We start from the raw sequence: 24,772 nt of genomic DNA, 5'->3' as shown, positions 1-24,772 counted from the left end.
AAACATATCCACTGAAAATATTTTCAGTTCTTGTAAAAAAATTAAAGTGGACTAGTTAAATAAAACTTATGGAATTATGAAATGGCAGTGTGTAAAATTGCATTTATTTTTTTTCCATAATAGTAGTCATAATTTTAGTGTTTCATTTTTAGATTTTAAATAATTATCTATCTATATGTGGAACAGAGAAAGAAATAAGTTTGTCACTCAGAAACAAAGCTCTCTGTGTAGCTTTTCTATCAAGCATATACACAGTCATCAAAGATGAAGCGATATTGTGATACAGACCTTTAACTGTGATCTGCTGGAGGAAATTCATTCTTCACTAAGTGGTAGAGAATATGGTGAAATCAGTTTTATTTATTTTAACTTACAATATGTTTCTGACATATTTGAGCTGTTATGGCTACAATATGCCTCTATTTTTCATAACTGCAATTTGATATATTAGGTGTCATAACTTTTCAAAACAACTTTGTATCTAATGTTTAACACTTTCATATGACATTCCAAGTAAAATTTCAAGAACAATGAGGCAATGTAAACATGATTGCTGAATTAATTCACAGTACCTAACATGTTTGAGTGATATATTTTATTATAGTACACCACTAAGATGACTGACACAACATTCTCTTCAACTTACCTCCATGATTCTCTGACCACTGTTTTACACCTTTAATATCATTAAACTATAAAAATAATTCCAACATGCCCATTTCTTTACATACAGCACAAATACAGACATGGTAAAGCTGATAAAACACCAGATTTGTTCAAGAACTTTCTGAAAGAAAAATCAGGACTTATGTTTTGCTGCTGTCCCTGTAGCCACTACTGTTTAAAAATTCCAATGATTTTAGGCCTCAAAATACTAGCAATATACCCTATTTTTTAAATGAGAAAAATTAATCCTTCATTAATCTTTATTAGATAATGAACTGTTGCAATGAAGCTGACATTTTAGGTAATGTCTTCGTTTAAACTACTTTCACACTTCGGAGTTACTTATGTTAATTCAAGTCTCAGTACCCATCAATGGCCAGATATTAAGAAAAAGCTGTCAATGAAAGTCCTGTCGATGAATTTAACTCCAGTGATGTCTGCTTGAAATGCAACATACAACTTTCATCCTACATAGTCTACATTTTGCAATTTTCACCACAGTAACACTACAGTTTGAGATTAAGCATTACCATATTGGACACTAAAATGAAGACCAACATAAATTACTGGTGTTTATTCTTCTCTTCATTGATAACACTGCTGATAAGCCCTGCTTGTGAAACTCATGTATACGAAACTTTGGTAGTTTACAAAATTACTGCTAATCTATGTTTTTAGAATAAATTGCATTGTATACGAAGTAACAATTAAGTTTTTGTAGAATTTAGGCCACTAGTACTTCAGAACTTATATGTACAGGATATACGTAACAAGGTGTCTTTCTAACAAAGATTTCTAAATATTTTCATGAATGCATTGTACAAACAGGGTGAACCTAATTATATCACCATCACAGAAAGAATGCAAAATCAGTGATATATTGAAATAAGAGGATTTTGCTTAATTATAAAAACAAACTAAATATAGGCATTTAGCTGTAATGATCACCCTATGCAATTCTTTTGAAAAATCATCCATTACTAATCAAGGATACTCTTACAAAAGTGCATGGTAGAGACACTGCTCTACTAATAATCCTGTTGTACTTATTAACTTGCATTCTGAAATTGATCAGTTAGCCTGAAGTTGTAACCGACAATTTGTTTCAGCATCGCACAGGAACACACAAGTCTTTAGGAGATAAAGTTTATAAGCACAGATGCTAATAAGGTACTCTGTGAAAGATGTGTACAACAAGACTATGAGGAAGTTGCGAGTTAAATAGAATATTTTGTAAACTTGTGTAGGCTTATTTACAAAGCACAGATACCTCTAAATTCAGCATTGTTAATGGGACAAGTATTAGTTGGTCTTTGAATGTAAACTTAAGATACTTATTTAAGATACTTCATAAATTTTTACTGCAAGTTTTGATTTATAAAAAAAATACAAGTGCGCATTTGAATTTGAATGCTACTGCCTAGTTAACAAAAAGCTCACTTAAAGAAAAGGTACACTGTTTCAATATATCTAAATCAACTTGCAAATTTCCAGTAACAGAAATAATTATGCTTCAATTATGAAGCTGAGAAAGCACAAGACAGTAAAATACTAAGTGTATTGGTCAAACATAGATAAGGACCCTATTTAGCACTGCAGTGTTTAATCGTCAGTGGTAGTAATAGAGTCAAAGGGATATAATGCAACACTATCACAGATCTTTAATTTTTTCCAGGTGGTTGTTAATCAAACATGCCTGAAAAACTTGAAAGTGAATATTTCATTTACATTAGTGAGGCTCAAAATGTGTAAATGATAATAAGTTATTCTGTGTGCACCATTTTATGTTTGTAGCAAGAGTAGTTTTCCAGTCTGTTACTGGTAACTGTCACTGTATAGAACTCGGAGTAGTTTCCCAGTCTGTTACTGGTAACTGTCACTGTATAGTTCTATCACATGCTCAGTGTTTTAAACCTGATCTAACCCTATGTATTTTCTTATTAATGAAAGTAGAAAACTTTGAGACTGATGATCACTGAATACAAAATGAAATCATGGGGCCCACCCAGTATGCATGGAATATATGTTTTAACTAGTGTTCAAAGGAAAATGTATTTTCCATGAGTTCAAATCATATATATGTATCAGATGTTCAAGTGATACATTTTGTCCCGTCTTTACAATCTGCATCATATCAGATTTCAAGATATTTGTACCTATTTTTACCTTGTGACTTTACAAATACTGTATCTTAATGTACAACATTGAACATCTGTAACCCTATACAAAATGTACAAAGAAAAAATGATGGTACAAATGCATCTTGTGTAACTTTTCAGCACTGTTACTTGAACAAAATGAAGAAAATAGATGTTTATAATCCTTATCAGATAACATAAGAAAGGCTATTGTCATTGTTTGAATATGAGAAAATATATGTTCACATCTTCAATACTTTTGCTAAACCTTTCACAGAATCTCTGCGACTCCTGCCACAGTTCTTGGCTAAGTTGTTACTTGTTGTTGTTTACGTGTTGTACTGTTAAATGATCAACGAATTTTTTGCACCCATGTTGTACTATTTAAGTTGTAATGCTCATAATGTGAATGGATGTGGACGTTGGAGATTACAAGATTAAGTCATCAGTCATAAAGAAAGCCGGATCAGCTTCTTCCAACTATCACTGATCTCATCCACCACCGCCCACATTCCACTACCCATGGCACTACTTGTATCCAATTTACTGTCCGAAATTACAACAGTTTTACCATTGACTACACATTGTCAAAGGTTTAATATAAAGCATATACAACAGCCCTGTTAATTGTAATTCAGAGTCCAATATATTACTGGTATGTAAGAAGAAAAAAAACAAGATCTTGAAATGATATTTTTTTGGCTGGCACATAGTCAAAATGTCCTATATAACAAAAATTGAATGCTAAGTTATGACTTGAGCTAGAGTGATTACTCCCCTCTCTATCAATATACTAACACAAGAAACAGTGAGCTGTCATTATCAATACTCAAGTGATAATTAAGAATTCAAATTGAGTGAGAGCTAAGTTTCTTATAGAAACATAACTAAATACCTTGTGTGGTAGTATCAGTTTACCTCATGATTGTGTGGAAAAACTAGAAAATGTGCGATGATCACAAAAGTCATCCTCTACTCCCCATCAGAAACTTAGATAATCAGAGTTTGTATTTGAAAACCAATGTGCTCTAAGGAAGACCTTCTGTAATCAGTTGAATGAGGTTAATGGTATTTAGTATATCAAAAAATTCATAATGCCATCTTCTCTTGGGGTGAATTAGGTAAATGATCATTTGTGCATTTTCCTTCATTTGAATGTCAGGGAACTTCACTTAACTCGGGGAATCAAAGTACAAACAAGTCGAAAATATGAGCTCAGTTCATCAGCAGTAGTTAGGCTCTTCTCGGTCTCCTAAACTGAAGCACCAAGTCTACTACATATTTGATATCTAATGGAAGTTAGTAAGGGAATGAATATGATGCCTGACTCATTCAGTCTGTCCTCTTAGGAAGTAAAGCAGCCCATCATCATTGTTTGTTAACTCTTGCCTTATCTCTCAGGAAGGGGAACAGCCAATCAGGAAGCCTGTTTCCGGCAAAGCCTCTTAGGGAAGGGAAACAGCTATTCAGGATGCCTGCTGCTTTTGGCATGACTTAGGATGGACAGTAGACAATAAAGTTATCTGTATCTGAGCATCTCAGAAAAGGAGATTAATGCAAGGGTCTTAATCACTCTGTATCTGAACAAGGGCACGTTTTTTGTTCTCTTTGGCTTTTCATTATTGTGTTTTAAGCTGAAGAAAGCTAGAACTAACATAGTAATCACTTTGGATACATAGTCTATGCATATATTAGCCAACCACTGTGTAGTCACTGTTTTGGTACAAATCCCAAATGTAGCAGTAAACTCCAAATATGCTCGTTTCATCTAAGACTTTGTTGAACAGGTTGTGGAGAAGCCTGCAGTTCTAGTTGTTACATACATGTAGGGAGCTCACTCCTTAAAGTGAGAGTTACCTGCAAGCATGTTTATTAGCCGCAGCTGCTTTCCTCCTCCACATATACTTGGCTAATGCTCAACACTTGTTATTATATATTGGTTGTGTAGTTGTACTTATATACTGCCCTGAAGCCTCTCAGGTCATGTGAGATATATATATATATATATATATATATATATATATATATATATATATATATATATATATATATATATATATACACACATTAGACATGTTTCTTTGTCCTTGTGGTGTCGAAATTAAAGCAAAGAGTTCTGAAGACATGACGTCAGAATTGAACATATTCCAAATAATTTTATGGATATAGAAATTACTATAGGGTATTTCCCCACAATTCTGTGTCCAAAACACTTACAACTTATTGCTAGAATTTTGAACAGGACACTTTTATTTTTAGCCATTATTGCACGGGGTGGGTAGATGTATATGTGTCAGCCACGTCCAAAGTGCATTGTAGATACAAATGTCTGTAAGTAAAAAAAAAAAAAAAAAAATCCTAATTTTAGTGCCTCTCAATTCATGTTCTGTATGTAGTCATTTTCTCTCTTACCTTAATTTTTTCCCCTGAACCCCACAACTTAAGTCTCCAAAATAGAGAGTTGGAGGTGGACAGTTCTAGCAACCAGCCTTTTGGTTATGCTTGCATTTTCCCTATTTTCTTCACCGGGATAACAGAAACTGGATATAGTATTCCTTTGTGCTGTTTCTAGGGCATGAAAACTACATAACTCGGAGATCATATTATTGGTTAATCTACCAACATTGTACCTGTGGGGTTCTGTATGTAGTAAAGGAGTGAGTTATCCCTCTGGTACTCAATAGTATAAGTTTCAACATTGCTCAGTGTGAAAGCTCTCATTCCACCCAGCACTTATGTTTGTTAAAACTGTTCCTTCCTAACCCCCACTAATAATGTGCAATATAGACCTAAGCCTCATAATTGATCCTGCCATCAATTATCATAAGATTTACAGCTAAACAAGAGTCATTCAGTTGCTGTAATGAAACCAATGTAGCAAAGTACCTCGCGCAGGCAGACGAGGAAAAGCACGTGACAAGTTGATATACATGTATGTGTGATTAAGTTAGCTGTTTTAGTCCCATCATATTTGCTGAGAAATTCATTTCCTATAATAAAGTAGATATCAACCCTGTTGTAGGATAACAACAAAGTCTGAAGCTGCTGACCACCATTTTTCATTTTCTCCCAGCTGACTCGAAGCAGACCAATGTTTTCTGAATGAACTCAGGTTAATGCATTATAATCAAAATATGTAGAAATGTAGTCATCTCTGTATAGTGCCAAATGTCAAAGGTGGCTCGATACTTACACAACCAATGGATCATGGGTCAAAAGACCTCTCTAACAACGAACCGATTCCTCAACTAAAAATGACAGTTGAGCATCAAACATACTTGACTCAGAGCCAATGAAAGCTGGGTAAGAATACGAGCCACTGAATAGAATTAATGCTTTCTTCTGTAAGCTTGTTGCTCAATGACTCTTGAAAATATTGGAATGTCTCTTTGTTAGTCATGTCCTTTTGTCACCATAAACATGATACTTTTACAATAGTGAAAGATTTTGATTTGTCCTCCTCCTCTCTCTCCCATGTAATGATTAGATGTTAATTCTGCTCAATTTTGAAATATTGTTTAAGCATACTGCTTCTGTGAAGTGACCAGCCATTCTGGATTGTGTCAGACGTTTGTCACTGAACTTATTTCCTGATATCCCCCTAAAGACTCAAACTTTACGGGTTCTATCATACTTAATGATAAAAACCACACCTGATCAACATCCAATCAAGAGTGTTTGCCTGCTTTAAGCATATATCCATTCTAGAACTGTTGACAATAACTGACTAGTATTTTAGATCTCTGGAAATAATAGCATGGTCTGATAACCAGAATTTCATGGGTGTGCAAAGTGATACCTTCCGTAAGAATTTGCTCAAGTTTCTGCAAGCATTTCGGATATAGATTACAATGTTGCTTCCAGAAATTGGCTCAAATTTCTATACAATACCATCTTTTGTTATAGATTACAATAACTGAGTTCCAGATACTTGCCAAAACACTTTAGAAAAAACAAACTACATACTAAGAGGCAATTAACTCTGGTAATACAAAATTCTGAATATCATTTGCATTCACTTTATAAAAGAACTACATAAAAAAAACTACATACTAAGAGGCAATTAACTTTTTTGTAATATAAAATTATGTATATCATTTGCATTCATAATGATCCAGATAACCAGATAACACATGTAAGAGGAAGAAAATCTGGGCCTATGCAAAGGGTCAAAGAGTTATTTGAACCCAACCTTTGTTTACAAAGCAGCATAAATCGCAGCCAGAAGGCCCAGGTTTGCTTTTATCTAAGTGGCATCCCAGGTAATTGAATGGATATGCTAGCATCCTACCTCATGTTGTACACAATATACTACAATTGGTTGTATGTTGAGCATTGTATATTTGTGATTATAAATTCTAAAAAACCTGAATACACTTTATCATAGAAGTGCCAGTACTTGCTCACCCATATTGATTAGTCAGCACAGTTGTTTAGAACCTGTTTCTTATCCATAGTTAGTTGTATAAACATAATTTTCCCTAAAGACCAATATAAAAGAATAATCTTATCGGCCATTCTGGTATATATTTTGTAAAGGGGAAAACATTTTCCAACATTCCTTCTCTTTCTGAACATGAACATGTTTCCTATAGTCATCCCAAAAATTAAGTCTTGCCAAGGTCCAGCAGATGTAACTTGATAACTGTTCCCCTTCAACATTTTTCCAACTGAGTATAAGACATATATTAAATAGAGATAATTATTTTTCATCCTAGGTCAGCTATTCTGATACCATGATGTGTGATTTATTTTGTTAAATGTATATAGTTAATTGTTTTCTTATCCTGTATTATGATGTGCTTATTATTTACTGAAATAGCAGGACTTGAATTCTTTTCTTTTGCTAAATAGATATAATCACCTAGAGAAGCATTATGCTACTTGGCAGATGAAAAGATTTTTTTTTGTGTCATATGTTCAACTCTACTGATGATGGTCATGTATTGTATAATACATAAATAACACATGCAGAACAAATTCCTGACCAATTTCTATTGCACTCCCAATGTACGTACAGTGTTTTTAAAGATCTGACTGAATTGTACTGTACTATATTATTTTGGATTTTTATTAAGTAATTACCATCCTCCCCAAGAGATATTATCCCCATGTATTGATAGTTTATATATCCCTCATAACAGTTGGCCTAAGTAAACAGGCTTGTGACCATGATGGTGTCAAACAGATGTCATTCAACTTTTCTATAACATTCTCTGGTTTTGCTATTTCAGAATGGTCATGTACACTCTTAAATGCTGATGTATTTGTAATATTCGTTGGTAAATATATGTCCAATAAAGGTGTTAAAGTATTAGTGTATTTATATCCTACTTTTTTTTTCTTCTTGTCACTTTACAAATTACAGCCACTCATCTATAATGTGATATATCATACCTATTATTTAAAAGTGGGAATTCTCATTATACAAGACAGACATCAAGCTTATCAATTAATTTAAAACCAAATATTCAATCATCACTGATGATCAATTTAAAACCAAATCTTCATTCATCACTGACAAAGAAATGATTGCCATCCATGCTAAAGATAGAATGTAAAATCCTCTGAATATCAACATAAAACTGGCATGGCAGTAGCAAATGCTTATAAGCAAATTCTGCAATCTCATACAATACCTTTCTCTGCTCATCAGTTATGTCCAAAAAGCATTTACGATTGATGAAGGTATTTTCAAAAATTACCAAAAAATTCAATAACTGGCGTATCACATGTGGAAAAGCCTGCTTGCATTTATGACATCTGCTTTTTGAGTGAATTGGCGCAGAACAATTCAGACACTTCAGTGTTATATTTTTTGAAATATCTTTGTATATAGGCCAGTTGTTTTTGCATGCCATACATTTGCAAATGATGTTGAACCTACTTAGAATATATTCCCTCAGCTCTTTTGAATTATCTGCAAAATGGGATCCATAACAATGAGTTACCTCTTCTCCAACTTTAATAAAGGTCACAGCCCTCAGCACCATAGTGTTGCCAAAGAAGGTAGAAACTGACACCGGATGACAGGAATGTCTGCTTAAACCCCCAGTAGGGTAGATTCCAGAAGAAAATTTTAGAAATTCACATTCTTGAGTGGCCACATTTACCTTTAAAAAATAATTTTGTTTTAGTCACAAAGAATAAAAGATTAAAATGACAATTATCAGCTCATCGAACACTCCAGTCATTTGCATGGACAGTCAGTCCCAATGAACAAAACACCAACCTTTCTATGCACCACATATGACATTCAATTACCACATCAATAACATAAGCACGAAAATAACACAAACTAAATGCCTGAAAAACACCTGAAACTTTTGGTTAAGGACTGGAAAGATTTCTTGTATAATTCAAGTAAACATCTTTTCCTTTTATGAAAGTGGACTTGCCTTTAATCAGAAGAGCTTTAGAGTGATTCTGAGAAAAAACGAAAGTGGAGTTGGTTTCAGAGGAAGAGAAAAATTCCATGACATGTTCTATCTGATGCAAGAGACATCAGAGCAGGAGCAATCAAACCATGACTACTGGGAGAAAGATTAAGTACAAGATAGGTGCAGGGCTCCATCCTAGCTATGACAACCACTTCAGGCATCCCAGTAGCAAAGTAATACCCATTCTTAAGGAAGTAAGTAAGAAGACACAAAGGGTTGACCACTAAGCTCTCCAAAACAGTCATTGTTTAAAAGGGAGGACATAGGGTGAGTGTGCCCAAGCAGAGGAGCTAGAAATAAATCTGGTCAGAGGACCTTAAGGCAGCAGAGATATCAAATTTCTAGCAAAGGGGAATATAAGTTACATGTATTGTAAGTGTGGTCATGACAAATCAGGAACTCATGTTGGGTGTTTGATTTTTTGTTCCAGTCATTATGGAAGGAAGAAAAATACTTCATCTACACTGGGGTCATCCCTAATGAAGATTACCTAATCTCCATGGTTCATATTGAAATTCCTTGCATCAAGATTCAGAGCCTAATGGCATCAGCGTTAAGTGACTCAAGGTATACAATACAAGAAAGGGAAATTTTGCATTACAATAGGCACAAACACCACTCAGGAAGCTGATGTAAGGGATTTAAGTTAAAGATCTGATAAGGGAAGCAGCCTTGAATAGGTGCGTTTAAAACAATAAGAGAAAGAAATGGAGAGTAGTAGTTCTACAGAGGAATGGATAAAGATACAGGACCAGGAAATGATGAAGAGAACAGAAAGAGCCAGGTCTGTAATTGGTTTCTAAACAAGAGTGGGTTGTAGTTGCGTTATGTTAGTCAAGGGGGCCCTGGGAATTAATCACCCCATCTTGACCGGTGTTACCATTCACATTAAGAACATTAGAATCCACGTAAAGTAGTACTTTTGTGCTTTTGCTTTAAAAACAATGAAAGGAAAACTGAGGGGGAGAATAAAGGTTGAATGTTTTTCAAGTGTTATGTTAGTGATAGAGAAGGTGCATTTGTATACTAGGCATTATCTTGTTCTAACACATTTTAACCAAGTACTCTACTTTTTAAACCATCCCATTAAGTGAAGATGTCTTCCTCTTCCCACCACATAATATGCACTAACTCGATCCATGCTCACTTTATTCACAGAAGCACATTAAATAAAATCAAGGAACAAGTATATTCCTCCTTTCCCTTCTTAATCCAAAAATCCTATACTACAATATAATACTCAAGCAAGTGTTGGTAGTTATCCTTCACATGGACACTCTTAAATAATCTTGTTCCTTAATATCATACCAATCTATCATCTTCCAGAAAAATTAAGAAAATTAAAGAGTTTAAGAAAGTGCATATAAAAAACAACCTTACCAAACAGGCCTCACTCTGAAACTTTAATAAGGTGATGAAGTTGAAAAATTGAGGAGTTCAAATTTGTCTAGAGAATTACACTAATAAAACCAAAAAGATTAATCACTTGGAAACACCTTTTTTTTTTATAACATAAAGGAAGTATCTTTTATACATCTCCCACTCAATTGCATTTTTTCCCTGCAAAAATCGTCCAAATGCCTCTCTCTTCTCTTTCACTAATACTCTTACTTCTTCATCCCACCACTCACTACCCTTTCTAATCAACCCACCTCCCACTCTTCTCATGCCACAAGCATCTTTTGCGCAATCCATCACTGATTCCCTAAATACAACCCATTCCTCCCCCACTCCCCTTACCTCCATTTTTCTCACCTTTTTCCATTCTGTACTCAGTCTCTCCTGGTACTTCCTCACACAGGTCTCCTTCCCAAGCTCACTTACTCTCACCACCCTCTTCACCCCAACATTCACTCTTCTTTTCTGAAAACCCATACAAATCTTCACCTTAGCCTCCACAAGATAATGATCAGACATCCCTCCAGTTGCACCTCTCGGCACATTAACATCCAAAAGTCTCTCTTTCGCACGCCTGTCAATTAACACGTAATCCAATAACGCTCTCTGGCCATCTCTCCTACTTACATAAGTATACTTATGTATATCTCGCTTTTTAAACCCGGTATTCCCAATCATCAGTCCTTTTTCAGCACATAAATCTACAAGCTCTTCACCATTTCCATTCACAACACTGAACACCCCATGTATACCAATTATTCCCTCAACTGCCACATTACTCACCTTTGCATTCAAATCACCCATCACTATAACCCGGTCTCATGCATCAAAACCACTAACTCACTCATTCAGCTGCTCCCAAAACACTTGCCTCTCATGATCTTTCTTCTCATGCCCAGGTGCATATGCACCAATAATCACCCACCTCTCTCCATCAACTTTCAGTTTTACCCATATTAATTGAGAATTTACTTTCTTACACTCTATCATATACTCCCACAACTCCTGTTTCAGGAGTATTGGACGATTTTTGCAGGGAAAAAATGCAATTGAGTGGGAGATGTATAAAAGAAAGAGACAGGAGGTCAAGAGAAAGGTGCAAGAGGTGAAAAAAAGGGCAAATGAGAGTTGGGGTGAGAGAGTATCATTAAATTTTAGGGAGAATAAAAAGATGTTCTGGAAGGAGGTAAATAAAGTGCGAAAGACAAGGGAGCAAATGGGAACTTCAGTGAAGGGCGCAAATGGGGAGGTGATAACAAGTAGTGGTGATGTGAGAAGGAGATGAAGTGAGTATTTTGAAGGTTTGTAGAATGTGTTTGATGATAGAGTGGCAGATAAAGGGTGTTTTGGTCGAGGTGGTGTGCAAAGTGAGAGGGTTAGGGAAAATGATTTGGTAAACAGAGAAGAGGTAGTGAAAGCTTTGCGGAAGATGAAGCCGGCAAGGCAGCAGGTTTGGATGGTATTGCAGTGGAATTTATTAAAAAAGGGGGTGACTGTATTGTTGACTGGTTGGTAAGGTTATCTAATGTATGTATGACTCATGGTGAGGTGCCTGAGGATTGGCGGAATGCGTGCATAGTGCCATTGTACAAAGGCAAAGGGGATAAGAGTGAGTGCTCAAATTACAGAGGTATAAGTTTGTTGAGTATTCCTGGTAAATTATATGGGAGGGTATTGATTGAGAGGGTGAAGGCATGTACAGAGCATCAGATTGGGGAAGAGCAGTGTGGTTTCAGAAGTGGTAGAGGATGTGTGGATCAGGTGTTTGCTTTGAAGAATGTATGTGAGAAATACTTAGAAAAGCAAATGGATTTGTATGTAGCATTTATGGATCTGGAGAAGGCATATGATAGAGTTGATAGAGATGCTCTGTGGAAGGTATTAAGAATATATGGTGTGGGAGGAAAGTTGTTAGAAGCAGTGAAAAGTTTTTATCGAGGATGTAAGGCATGTGTACGTGTAGGAAGAGAGGAAAGTGATTGGTTCTCAGTGAATGTAGGTTTGCGGCAGGGGTGTGTGATGTCTCCATGGTTGTTTAATTTGTTTATGGATGGGGTTGTTAGGGAGGTAAATGCAAGAGTTTTGGAAAGAGGGGCAAGTATGAAGTCTGTTGGGGATGAGAGAGCTTGGGAAGTGAGTCAGTTGTTGTTCGCTGATGATACAGCGCTGGTGGCTAATTCATGTGAGAAACTGCAGAAGCTGGTGACTGAGTTTGGTAAAGTGTGTGGAAGAAGAAAGTTAAAAGTAAATGTGAATAAGAGCAAGGTTATTAGGTACAGTAGGGTTGAGGGTCAAGTCAATTGGGAGGTGAGTTTGAATGGAGAAAAACTGGAGGAAGTGAAGTGTTTTAGATATCTGGGAGTGGATCTGGCAGCGGATGGAACCATGGAAGCGGAAGTGGATCATAGGGTGGGGGAGGGGGCAAAAATTCTGGGGGCCTTGAAGAATGTGTGGAAGTCGAGAATATTATCTCGGAAAGCAAAAATGGGTATGTTTGAAGGAATAGTGGTTCCAACAATGTTGTATGGTTGCGAGGCGTGGGCTATGGATAGAGTTGTGCGCAGGAGGATGGATGTGCTGGAAATGAGATGTTTGAGGACAATGTGTGGTGTGAGGTGGTTTGATCGAGTGAGTAACGTAAGGGTAAGAGAGATGTGTGGAAATAAAAAGAGCGTGGTTGAGAGAGCAGAAGAGGGTGTTTTGAAGTGGTCTGGGCACATGGAGAGAATGAGTGAGGAAAGATTGACCAAGAGGATATATGTGTCGGAGGTGGAGGGAACGAGGAGAAAAGGGAGACCAAATTGGAGGTGGAAAGATGGAGTGAAAAAGATTTTGTGTGATCAGGGCCTGAACATGCAGGAGGGTGAAAGGAGGGCAAGGAATAGAGTGAATTGGAGCGATGTGGTATACCGGGGTTGACGTGCTGTCAGTGGATTGAATCAAGGCATGTGAAGCGTCTGGGGTAAACCATGGAAAGCTGTGTAGGTATGTATATTTGCGTGTGTGGACGTATGTATATACATGTGTATGGGGGGGTTGGGCCATTTCTTTCGTCTGTTTCCTTGCGCTACCTCGCAAACGCGGGAGACAGCGACAAAGTATAATAAAAAAATAATATAAAAAATAAAGGAATTAGTATTTACCGTACCTTCACATTAGTAATATCATGAGAATATCTTCTGAGCCCCCAATAGTGACGGAAAAATAAGAGTGCTGTTAAAATGAAGTCCTCCTCATTTGGTATAAAAGGCACACCATCATCAATGAAGAACTGTTTACTTGCTTCAAGTAGTTTTGTGAAGACGAAGACCACCAGAGACATCTCAAAGAAGTCATCCTCTTGTTTACATTTTTCACCATGGAGTAAGTGATACACAGTTCGGTAATCAGATGAGTCATAAATGCCTTCCCCATTTAGTCCTCTCTTCCTAGGATTTTGATTCCTTGCTTCCTCACGAAGAAGTGGCACCCACTGCTTCAACTGGGCATAAGACACCTTCGTGAGGATCTTTGAGGCCAATACCATCAAATTAGGATATTTCCAACTTAAAAGTGTTGGAAGTAATTTACATTCCTGCCCATGATGACAACTGATACCTTGCAGTCGGCAAGATGCACTGCAGAATATTACCTGTGGAATAAATATATTTCAGAGAACAGTACAACAAGAAATGAAATGCATTTTCATTTGAGTCAGGTCAAAGCATCTGTAATCAAACATTATCAAAAATAAATTTTTTTCACCCCCCCAAAAAAAAACCATTTCATATACCCGAGATATCTTTTAACATGTAATCCAATAATGCTCGCTGACTATCTTTCCTATTCACATACTTATACTTATGTATGTTCCTCTTTGTAGAACAGGTATTCCAAATCATCAGTCCTTTTTCAGCACATCACTACACGAGCTGTTAACAATTTCCATTTATAATATTGAATACCCCATGCCCCCTAATTATATCTTCAACTGCCACATTTCTCAAGCTCATAGTCAAATCACCCATCACTAATACATCAAAATTGCTGGCACCCTCACTCAGCTGCTCCCAAAACACCTACCTCTCGTGATCTTTTTTCTGATGGACAGATGCACAAGCACTAATAATCACCCATCTTTTGCCATCCACTTTCATTATTAGCAACATTAGTCTGGAATTCACTTCGTTACACTTTTTCATATACTCCCACAACTACTGCCTCTGGAATAGTAATATTCCTTCTACAGCTCTTGCTCTCTCACTAACACCTGACTACTCCAAAGACATTTCCAAACCATTTTTCCTCCTTAACCATGAGCTTTGTTTCACTCAGAGCCAGGACATCCAGGTTTCTTTCCCCAAACATACTACCTATCTCTCCTTTCTTCTCATTTATGTTACAACCACACAAATTTAGACAACCCAGTCTGAGCCTTTGAGGAGGATGTGCACTCCCTGCTTTGCCCCTTCTTCTGTTCCATCTTGAAGAAACTGAAAGACGAGAAGGGAAGGGGTTTCGAGCCCCATTAAATCACCTTCTACAACATGCAAGGAATACAGAGATAGAATTCTTTCTTTCTTACCATGTTTAGTATATACTTATACTTCCCAAGTATTCCCTGCATGTCAAGTATTCCCTGCATGTCACAGAAGGCAACTAAAAGGGGGGGGGGGGGTGGCTGGAAATCCTCCCCTCTCGTTTTTTTTTTTTCTGATTTTCCAAAAGAAGGAACAGAGAAGGGGGCCAGGTGAGGATGCTCCCTCAAAGGCCCAGTCCTCTATTCTTAATGCTACCTTGCTAACACGGGAAATGGTGAATAGTATGAAAGAAAAACTGAGTTTGGTAAAAAGTGTGAAAGAAGAAAGCTGAGAGTAAATGTGAATAAGAGCAAGGTTATTAGGTACAGTAGGGTTGAACGACAAGTCAATTGGGAGGTAAGTTTGAATGGAGAAAAACTGGAGGAAGTGAAGTGTTTTAGATATCTTGGAGTGGATTTGGCAGCAGATGGAACCATGGAAGCGGAAGTGAATCATAGGGTGGGGGAGGGGGCAAAAGTTCTGGGAGCGTTGAAGAATGTGTGGAAGTCAAGAACATTATCTCCGAAAGCATAAATGGGTATGTTTGAAGGAATAGTGGTTCCAACAATGTTATATGGTTGCAAGGCATGGGTTATGGATAGAGTTGTGGGGAGGAGGGTGTATGTGCTGGAAATGAGATGTTTGAGGAAAATATGTCATGTGAGATGGTTTGATCGAGTAAGTAATAATAGGTTAAGAGAGATGTGTGGTAAGAAAAAGGGTGTGGTTGAGAGAGCAAATGAGGGTGTTTTGAAATGGTTTGGTCACATGGAGAGAATGAGTGAGGAAAGATTGACAAAGAGGACATATGTGTCAGAGGTGGAGGGAACAAGGAGAAGTGGGAGACCAAATTGAAGGTGGAAGGATGGAGTGACAAAGATTTTGAGTGATCAGGGCCTGAACATAGAGGAGGGTGAAAGGCATGCATGGAATAGAATGAATTGGAATGATGTGGTATACCAGGGTCAACGTGCTGTCAATGGATTGAACCAGGGAATGTGAAGTGTCTGAGGTAAACCATGGAAAGCTTTGTGGGGCCTGGATGTGGAAAGGGAGTTGTAGTTTCGGTGCATTACACATGACAGATATTGACCAAGTATGAAAGAATGTGGCCTTGCTGTCTTTTTCTAGGCAAACAGTAACAGAATATGGTGGCATTGGGCATGCTGTTAACATTCACAGTACTACAAGGAAGGTCAAGGTGCATTAAACACTGGACATTGTAGTTAGAGAACATGCTTGTTATTGGACATGATTATACACTTTTAGATAGCTAAGGGATGGCATATTTTGGTATAGAATCAGAATATCTTCAAGGATATATCTATCAAAAAATGAATCACAAAGCACTCAACAGTAAGCCTAGAGATCTAAAATCACTGATTTTGGGATGTGGCTAATATTGTGCCATATTTTATGTTCATCAGGTGCAGAACTGAGTCAGCATTTGAAATATTCATGATCATTGTTTCTCTTGACTTGCCATATGTACCTTTATCCTAGGGTATTCTGGATGTTACAATGTCACATTGTCTGATATGGGTCCAGTGCCTTCCATACTGACGTTACTTTACCTTCAAATCATCATAGTTCACAGTTCTACAACTAATCAGTCTTTCAGTCTCTCAAGAAGTTTCCTTCCTCGCAGGTAAATGCAGTATGGTCAGTGCAGACAATATGTTTAGTAAGACCAAGACTGGTGTAGGGGCCCATAGCAAACAGGAATGTTTTGTGAGATTATCTACATGATCATATTTGAGTCTGAAATGGGAAGGTATTCATAGGAACTGGGTGCACAGGCAACGGTTGTCAGCTTCTATAAGCAGAAAGTGAATGATTCATAAAACAGTTTCCTGCACAGCACTCCTTCCAGAAAGAACTGCAAGAGCTGGTTTGGAGTCAGAGAGGAATACAGCATGTACTTGGAACTCAATGAGATATTGCCATGAGAATACTTTACAGTTCACAGAAGGTAGAGCTGGACCAAGGGCTAAGTTTTGCTTGCTAAGAGTGAATAACACTGATAATGCTGTAATGTCAGACACAGCATGAGCCTCAACATTATCCCATAAGGATCCATCAGTATATAATGTTTTGCCAGGCATGGTGGTTAGCACAGTATTTAGTTCTTCAAATATTTGTTCTTGTAGATATAAGGACTGAGCTGGCCCTGATGGCAATTTCCATAATCAACTTGGAGAGGTCTGATGTGCCAGGGTCTTAGAGATACTGCTGCGAGATCAATTGGTATCAGTTCATGCAGTGGCTGATGCTGCAATTTAAGGTCAAGCTACCCGCAGTACCCTTACAAATGATAGTGGGACAGCATGGACAGCACTGCAGTCATAAAAGATCTTAGCAAGGTTAATAACCACACCAATTTTCTTGCCAGAGGGAATGACAAAGTTGTAGGCAGACAAGTACTTTCTATGTAGGTTGGATACATAAGTCTGTGGATCATTAGGGACCAATATTGATACCTAAATAGGTGTAAAAAGGACACATTTTATTGTCATTATTGTGAATTACTAGGGAATGATTCTCATTTCTAATATGTTCATCATATATTAGCACTTCTGATTTGATATCAACTAGGTCACTTTAAGTGGCAGAGCGGGTGAACTGGTCAAGTAGAGCTTGAAGTCTCTCGGGTGAAGTGGTGCGTAATGAGATGTCATCAGCATGGTACAGAACATCATCAGTATCAAGTTCAAGGCTTTTGAGAGGTTTGTGCATGAGAACATTGAGAACATTGAATGGTGTTGGGTTGAAGACCCCTCCCTGTGGGGTCTCTAAGGCAAAAGAAAATGAATCACTGAGGGTGCCTCTGAGCAAGAAAAGCACTCTGTGATCCAACTGAGCCTCTGTTGTCCCTATTCATAATATCAAAGGCAGATTTGAGGTCTATGAAGTCTGCACATTTTTTCATGTTGGTGGGATAAATACTCAAAAAGCAATGATGCGTACTTTTTCCGGTCAAGAAGTCAAAAAGATAAGGGGATGTCAGAGACGAAAAGATATGCATACGCCTCTTGAGAATAATATGCTCTAGTACTTTACAGAAACAAGATGTGAGAGAAATGGGTTGAAACTGATCACAGTTAAGCTTTGGTATAGGTGAAATAGTGCTACACATCCAGGCTTGAGGAAGGACTTCTTATCAGAGGCTCATATAATTATCAAAATACAGGAAGAACTGGTATTAATGACCTATCCCAAACTAAATTCAACAGACAAAATCTGGGACTTCTTTGCCCTGCAACAATTCTGGGAACACTTGGAACAAACGTGACAGTTCAAGCTACATGGATGAGTAGTAATTGAGAGGGTGAAGCTATGTACAGAGCATCTGACTGGCGAGGATTAATGCAGTTTTAAAAGCATTAGACAATGCATGGATCATGTTTGCTTTATAAGAAATAAGTAGAGAAACAAGGATTTGCTTGTGGCATATCTATTTTTCATAAGGATCTGATGAACGCATATAATCGGGTTGATAGAGATGCCTTGTGAAAGGTCTTAAGAATATATGATGTGGAAAAAAAGCTGCTAGAAACAAAGATAAGTTTTTATCTAAGGTTTAATGCATGTGTATGAGTAAGGAGAGAGGAGAGCGAGTTGTTCCAATTAAAAGTTGGTTTGCAGCAAAGGTATGTGATATCACCATGGCTGTTGAATTCGTTTATGGATTGGGTTGTAAGGGTGATAAATGCATGTCCTGAAAAGGTGCAAGTAAGCAGTCTAAGGAGGATGAGCGTGCCTGGGAAGCGAGTCAGTTTTTTCCTGATGACAAAGCACTGGAGGCTAATTCACCGAGAAACTGCAGGAGTTGGTGATTGAGTTCGGAAGTGTGTGAGAAAAGAGGAAGATGAAATATTATGTGATTAAAGCAAGGTCAAGCAGGGCTGAGGGACAGGTTAGTTGGGGTGTAAGTTTGAATGGAGAAAATATGGAGAAAGTGAAGCACTTCAAATACCTGGGGGTGCATGTGGCAGCAACTGGAACCATGAATGCAGAAGTGAGTCACAGATTGGGATAGAACAACAGTCAGGGAGAATTTGTATCCTTATTTTGGGGGGTTCCTCAAAAAATTAATAAATACATAATCAAATAACTATAACCCTCTCCATCAACCCACGTGTATCTCCCACAAATGTTACTCTAAAATAGCGCCTAAAAGATAACATACTTCCCAATATATCATCTTACAAAAGGTATGCCTGTCACCCAAGCCTACCAACTGCTTTAATTCCAATGCACTGTTCCATATGTACCAGGGAGAAATGAGTACGTAAAATTTGTTCCTTGACTGTCCCTAGACAGAGAGGGAGAGAAATATTATTCAGAGACAGAAACTTAATACATAGCTTTAATATAGCTGTGATACATTAATGATGACTCTAAACAAAAGAATATTAGAGGAAGAGGACATGGTATATGTTCTTTAACCAATCAAGTGATTTTTATACCTTATTACCTTTCCCACCATGGCAAGGTAGTTTCAGAAACAAACACCAGCTTCATCTACACACATCGTCTTTACAAAGGCCCAACTACCTTCCATAGCCACAGATTATTCCATGGCATACCTTCACCTCTTTATATTCCCTTGTTCAGCTCATCAACAGCATGTTTCCCCCTATATACCACATCAACCCAGTTCATTCCATCCTTTGCATGCATCACCTAATACCATCAAACCCTCCACGCCATTGTTCCAGCTCCTTAGTCTTCACCTCTCCCTTCCTACACCACTTCTACCGCATGGATCCTCTTAATCTTTATTTACTCCTCCTCAACATATATCTGAACCACTTAAGCCCACCCTGTTAAGCTTTCACAATCAGACTTAAGCCCACCCTGTTAAGCTCTCACAATCAGACTTAAGTCCACCCTGTTAAGCTTTCACAATGAAACTTAAGCCCACCCTGTTAAGCTCTCACAATCAGACTTAAGCCCACCCTGTTAAGCTTTCACAATGAGACTGCAGTTTCTATCAAATCTACTCTCAGAATGTCATTCCTTACTTGATCAATCCACTTCATACCAAACACTCCCCTCAGGCATTTCACTTTAAACATGTCCACCCTCTTCCTTTCTGTTGCATTTAAGGCCCAAAATTAACATCTGTACAACAATGTTAGGACTTCTTACATCCTTATCTCCCCCATATCAAACAACAACCTCTCCTGACACAAGTTCATAACGAACCAGGGCCTTAAAAACAACCCTCTCTCCAGCCCCATAAATCACTTCCATTTTTATGATTCCATAGCCAGCCATATCTTCTCCACAGTTATCTTTAACAGTCCAGTTCATTCCTATTCAAAGCCAAACTCCAAGACATCCTGTCTAACCCCAGCAACACCTATTTGCTGTACCTGACCAACCTTCAATTACATGTTTATATTCGCGCTCTCTCCGGAGACTTTCACCAAAACCATGTCATCCAACTCGCCTCCCAGATCCTCCGCCAACATAGTGAAGGCCTGCTTCTCTAAGAGCGTTATCTTCTACCCCATAACCACCACATCCAAGAATACATAAAAAGAAATCAGAAATAGGTTCTCTTATCCAAAGAAATTCAGCAGAACATTTATCAAAATGTGATAAGTAAATGTTAAAAAAATTCTTTGCTTACTACACTAAAATGCCAAAAGGCAACCCAATATAGCATACAGTTTCAACTCTTACATGACTCTCACATGAAAGGCATTAAAGCAAATCACAGAATCAATAAAATCAAATGCACCGCCATAATTGTCTTGTCACAAAGTTTTAGGTATCATTGCATTCATTCACAAATTATTTACGGTCACCTACCCTTCTACAACTTATCCAATACGACAAATTTACACAATCAAGAATTAAAAGTATTGATTTTCATATCAAAATTACATACCTATATATCTATTCTCCCACCTCAAAAGTTACATAATTATACATCATGGAACCAGATATAGACGCGAAAACATTTCAAACCTTAGTTATCAGCAAGAACAAATACAAAGTCTTACCACTGTGAAATTTGGGCAAGGATGAGGTGCGAGACAGTGCATCAGGCAGGTCGTACAGTAAGTGGAAATGATGGATGAGGCAGGACGAAGAACACTAGCAAAGCTCTCCTCCACCAGAAGCACTTCTCCTGCATAATAATTGCACTTATTAATTTTGACACTAATGTCCTCTCACCAATATCCATATGAAGCCTGAACTGCAATAATCTTAAAATGCACATATTATCAATTAAATTTCCAAAAATTAGAGGTTTTACCCTAGTCATAACAGGTACTTAGTTTAATTTTAGTTTTATTTGCTTCATGAAAGCAAATTCACGTGTAGTTAAGTATCAGTTTTCAAAAGATAGTCTGGTTAAGTGTCAATTTTCAATATGTAGTTCAATCCTCATTAAAAGAAAACAAATACACAACTTTTCAAAAGGCAGACACAATTATCTAAACTATATAATGATACACAACTACCAGATAATAGTATGAACACAACCTGGATGAATGTCTCTCTTTGCCACCAGTCGTCTCCCCTCAGAACGTGAATAAGTCACTCTAATGGCTTTACTCAGGGCAGGGAAGGTAGGGTGCGTCTCAACAATCTTGGGCACCTTGGAGGTCCTGTATACAAAATGTAACTGACTCGTTTTCAAAGTATCCAATCGAGGGAAATCAATGTTGTCAGGACTAGTGTTTGTCTTGGAATCCATTTTTGAAAGGCACTCATGGTATAGAAGTGATAAATTCTCCTTTGTCTGTTTGAGTTTACTTTCATCCAAAGGCAAGTTATCTAATCCTTTGAGTGTGACCACTATCATTTCTCTTGCAGCACTCGCTCTGTTCAGTGCTATAAAGCATTTGATTTTCCTCTCTTGTAATTTGCCGTGCAATTTCATTGGGTAACCATAACTTAATGCCAATTCTATGTCACATATGCACTTTTCGTACTGCTGTAGTTCAAACAAAACCGCAGATCTATTGGCATATCCAAGAGCCAGACTTTCGAACTCTCCATCAGAACATTGTAAACTGGAATATAGGCTCTGAGCTTCTGCACAGCTAAAAGAATTTTCGTCTACCCTATGGCCTAAAGAAGCCCCATTTTCTGTGTCACACTTCTCAGAAAAATTACTCTCGTTAAATGCTGGGCATGGTGCTGTCATTATACTGAGATTATAATACTCAAGAGCCCTGGTAAGGTCATTTCTCAGGAAGAACCTGTTGCCTCTAGAACGAAGTGTTTCTGAGTCAATATCAGATTTATCTGCTTGAATTATCTTTGGTGCGAGAAACTCATGAGCTTCCTCTAACTTCCACAAGTAAGATAAAAAATCCTCCAGTTTGCCTTGAGAACATAACCGATTGATTTCCAACAGCTTACTAAAGTTAAGTGCGGAAAGAAATCCTGAAAGTATATTCACTAATTCTTCCTCTTCCATGGTAATAGTACTTGGAATCTGTGTAGCTGATGAGAGAGGTCTGAAAAGAAATATAAAATGAGACCATCAATAATCAATTTTATTAAAGATATAATTATATCAAAGTCAACTTTTACGACTTACAAGTCTACCCCCTAAAACAAAAACCTGAATATTGTTCACAATGAAAATATGACGAACTAATACGTTAAAGAAAATCTATGTAAGAAAAATGATTTTTTTTCAGATTTTTTTGTCAAAGTAGAGTGTAATTAAATATTTTTTACTTTAAATAATAACCTAAATCATATATTTGCCAAGGACGGACAGATAGCACGTCATAAGAACATTATTCGAAATATTCATGGAAGAGTAAGACTAAAAACAACGCCGACACCTCATTTTGACTCCCACTTCTCATTATATCCTTGTAATTATAACTGCATTGAACACATTTCTTGATGAATACGATGCTTGTGTCATAATAATGTAATTCTTATAACGCGATTTCATTTTTCAATATACGCAATACATATCCTTTCTTCGTAATGACGTCTCATGTCTCCTTTGATGTGATACTGATACATTGATAATTTGAATTTGAATCTGAATTTTGTTTTCTAATATACAAAATGTATCTGTACTTTAGGTGAGGTACGACAAACTTTGCGGGCAGTGACCTTGCAGCGTCCCTCAACTTAGCACAGCTGGGGACGAAAATCATAATATCACTTCTGCTAAACTTGGCTGATATAGTTTCCAACATTTGGAACATTCTGTAAATTATATTCGTTTATCGAAGTATCAATTTCCCTTCACTTTAGGGTGAATTCTCATCAAAACAATGACAAAAAACATAACTTTCTTCAGTATGTTTTTACGCCTTAATCGTTTCCATTACTTACGAATAAGCATACGCAAAGTAAGGGCTGATGGCATCTCCTTATTATCTTAAAATCAGTCATCCTCCTTGTCAGCGCAAAAAATTGCATCCCCTTGATTTCTTGGAATCAATTATCCATTCATTTTTTTACTAAATAATATTCGCTTGAACATCAACCTGAAAATTACTATGCTAATGCTTATGCTGCGTTTATCCTCCGCACGGCATATGGTTATTGCACTTTGCTTAAACTTCCTGATAATCATAATGGAATGGGTCTCCCAAGGTGTCCATACCAAGCACACACTCACTACCATTCCCTTTCTTAATATCTTTCATTTCGAGCAGCGAAAATAGTCATACGTAAATCAAAACCTGTGATTTTTTTCTTCTTTTCAGTCACAAAGTGTTTCATGAAACTGACGTGCATTCACTGGTCTACATTAGTATCCTTATCTGATAGACTGCGTTCAGACCGAATCGGCACCTGACTTAGTTTCTATTTAATCCAAAAATGATAGCGAGAAAATTATTCCATAAAATAAATACCATCAATCTACTAGACAAGCACTAAAACACTGGGATGAACAGGTGCAATGCCAAATGCCTTAACTTGCTTTAAAATTATGGTATATCAAAACCTGTACCACAGGCTGTCAATAATAACACAAGCCTTACCTTTCCATTTACGACAGGAACCACTTCGTCCCAATGTTTTACAACTATTTTTAAAGCGTTATGCATGTGTTTGTGGTATTACATATTGCACTTCCGGGTGCAACAGTTACCCAAGATGGATCGAAGTTAATCTGGCAAAACTTATTCATATAAACTCGATAGTGGCCTTCAGTTAACATGTTAACTATTAACTTCATAAACTATATCCAGTACGGTGTGTGATCAAGTACGTTAAGCTACTAACTTGATTTTTGCAAGAGGTTGCTCGCCTATATGCTTCTTTAACGTGTGCTTGGCTCCAACTAAGCAGTGAGGTGTGTGTTTTGGGTGACGGGACTTACCCACGTTCAGTTCGTGTACAGGTACTGTACCAAACATGGTTGTCGTTGCTAACCCTGGAAACTTTCTCCCATTCTTTTTATTTTCCATTATGCAGTACCTGCGAGCTGATGATACTTGTAAGTCAGGTGTTTAAGAAACTGTATCCTGATGTGTGAGACTAGTGGCATTAACTGTAGCAAACAATGCCGTCACAGACAAATCATCCGGACCATTTCCCAAGAATAACTCATCCTCGTTTAACG

At 37.3% G+C, this 24,772-nt stretch overlaps 1 protein-coding gene across 1 annotated transcript; it reads right to left on the bottom strand.

Moving 5' to 3' along the window:
* Positions 1-340: 340 nt before the first annotated feature.
* On the bottom strand, positions 341-24,508 carry LOC139760665 (SET and MYND domain-containing protein 4-like). Its single transcript, XM_071684157.1, has 5 exons — positions 24,433-24,508; positions 21,706-22,688; positions 21,219-21,346; positions 13,791-14,273; positions 341-8,917 (listed from the first exon to the last, which is right to left on the bottom strand). Exons 2-5 carry the CDS (start codon positions 22,646-22,648, stop codon positions 8,312-8,314), a joined length of 2,160 nt encoding a protein of 719 aa, XP_071540258.1. The 5' UTR covers positions 22,649-22,688; positions 24,433-24,508; the 3' UTR covers positions 341-8,311.
* Between the last annotated feature and the right edge of the window lie 264 nt (positions 24,509-24,772).

The sequence above is a fragment of the Panulirus ornatus genome, chromosome 37, assembly GCF_036320965.1.
Source record: "Panulirus ornatus isolate Po-2019 chromosome 37, ASM3632096v1, whole genome shotgun sequence".
NCBI lineage: Eukaryota > Metazoa > Arthropoda > Malacostraca > Decapoda > Palinuridae > Panulirus > Panulirus ornatus.
Note: the sequence above shows the minus strand (reverse complement) of the source record. Positions and strands in the feature narration are given on the sequence as shown.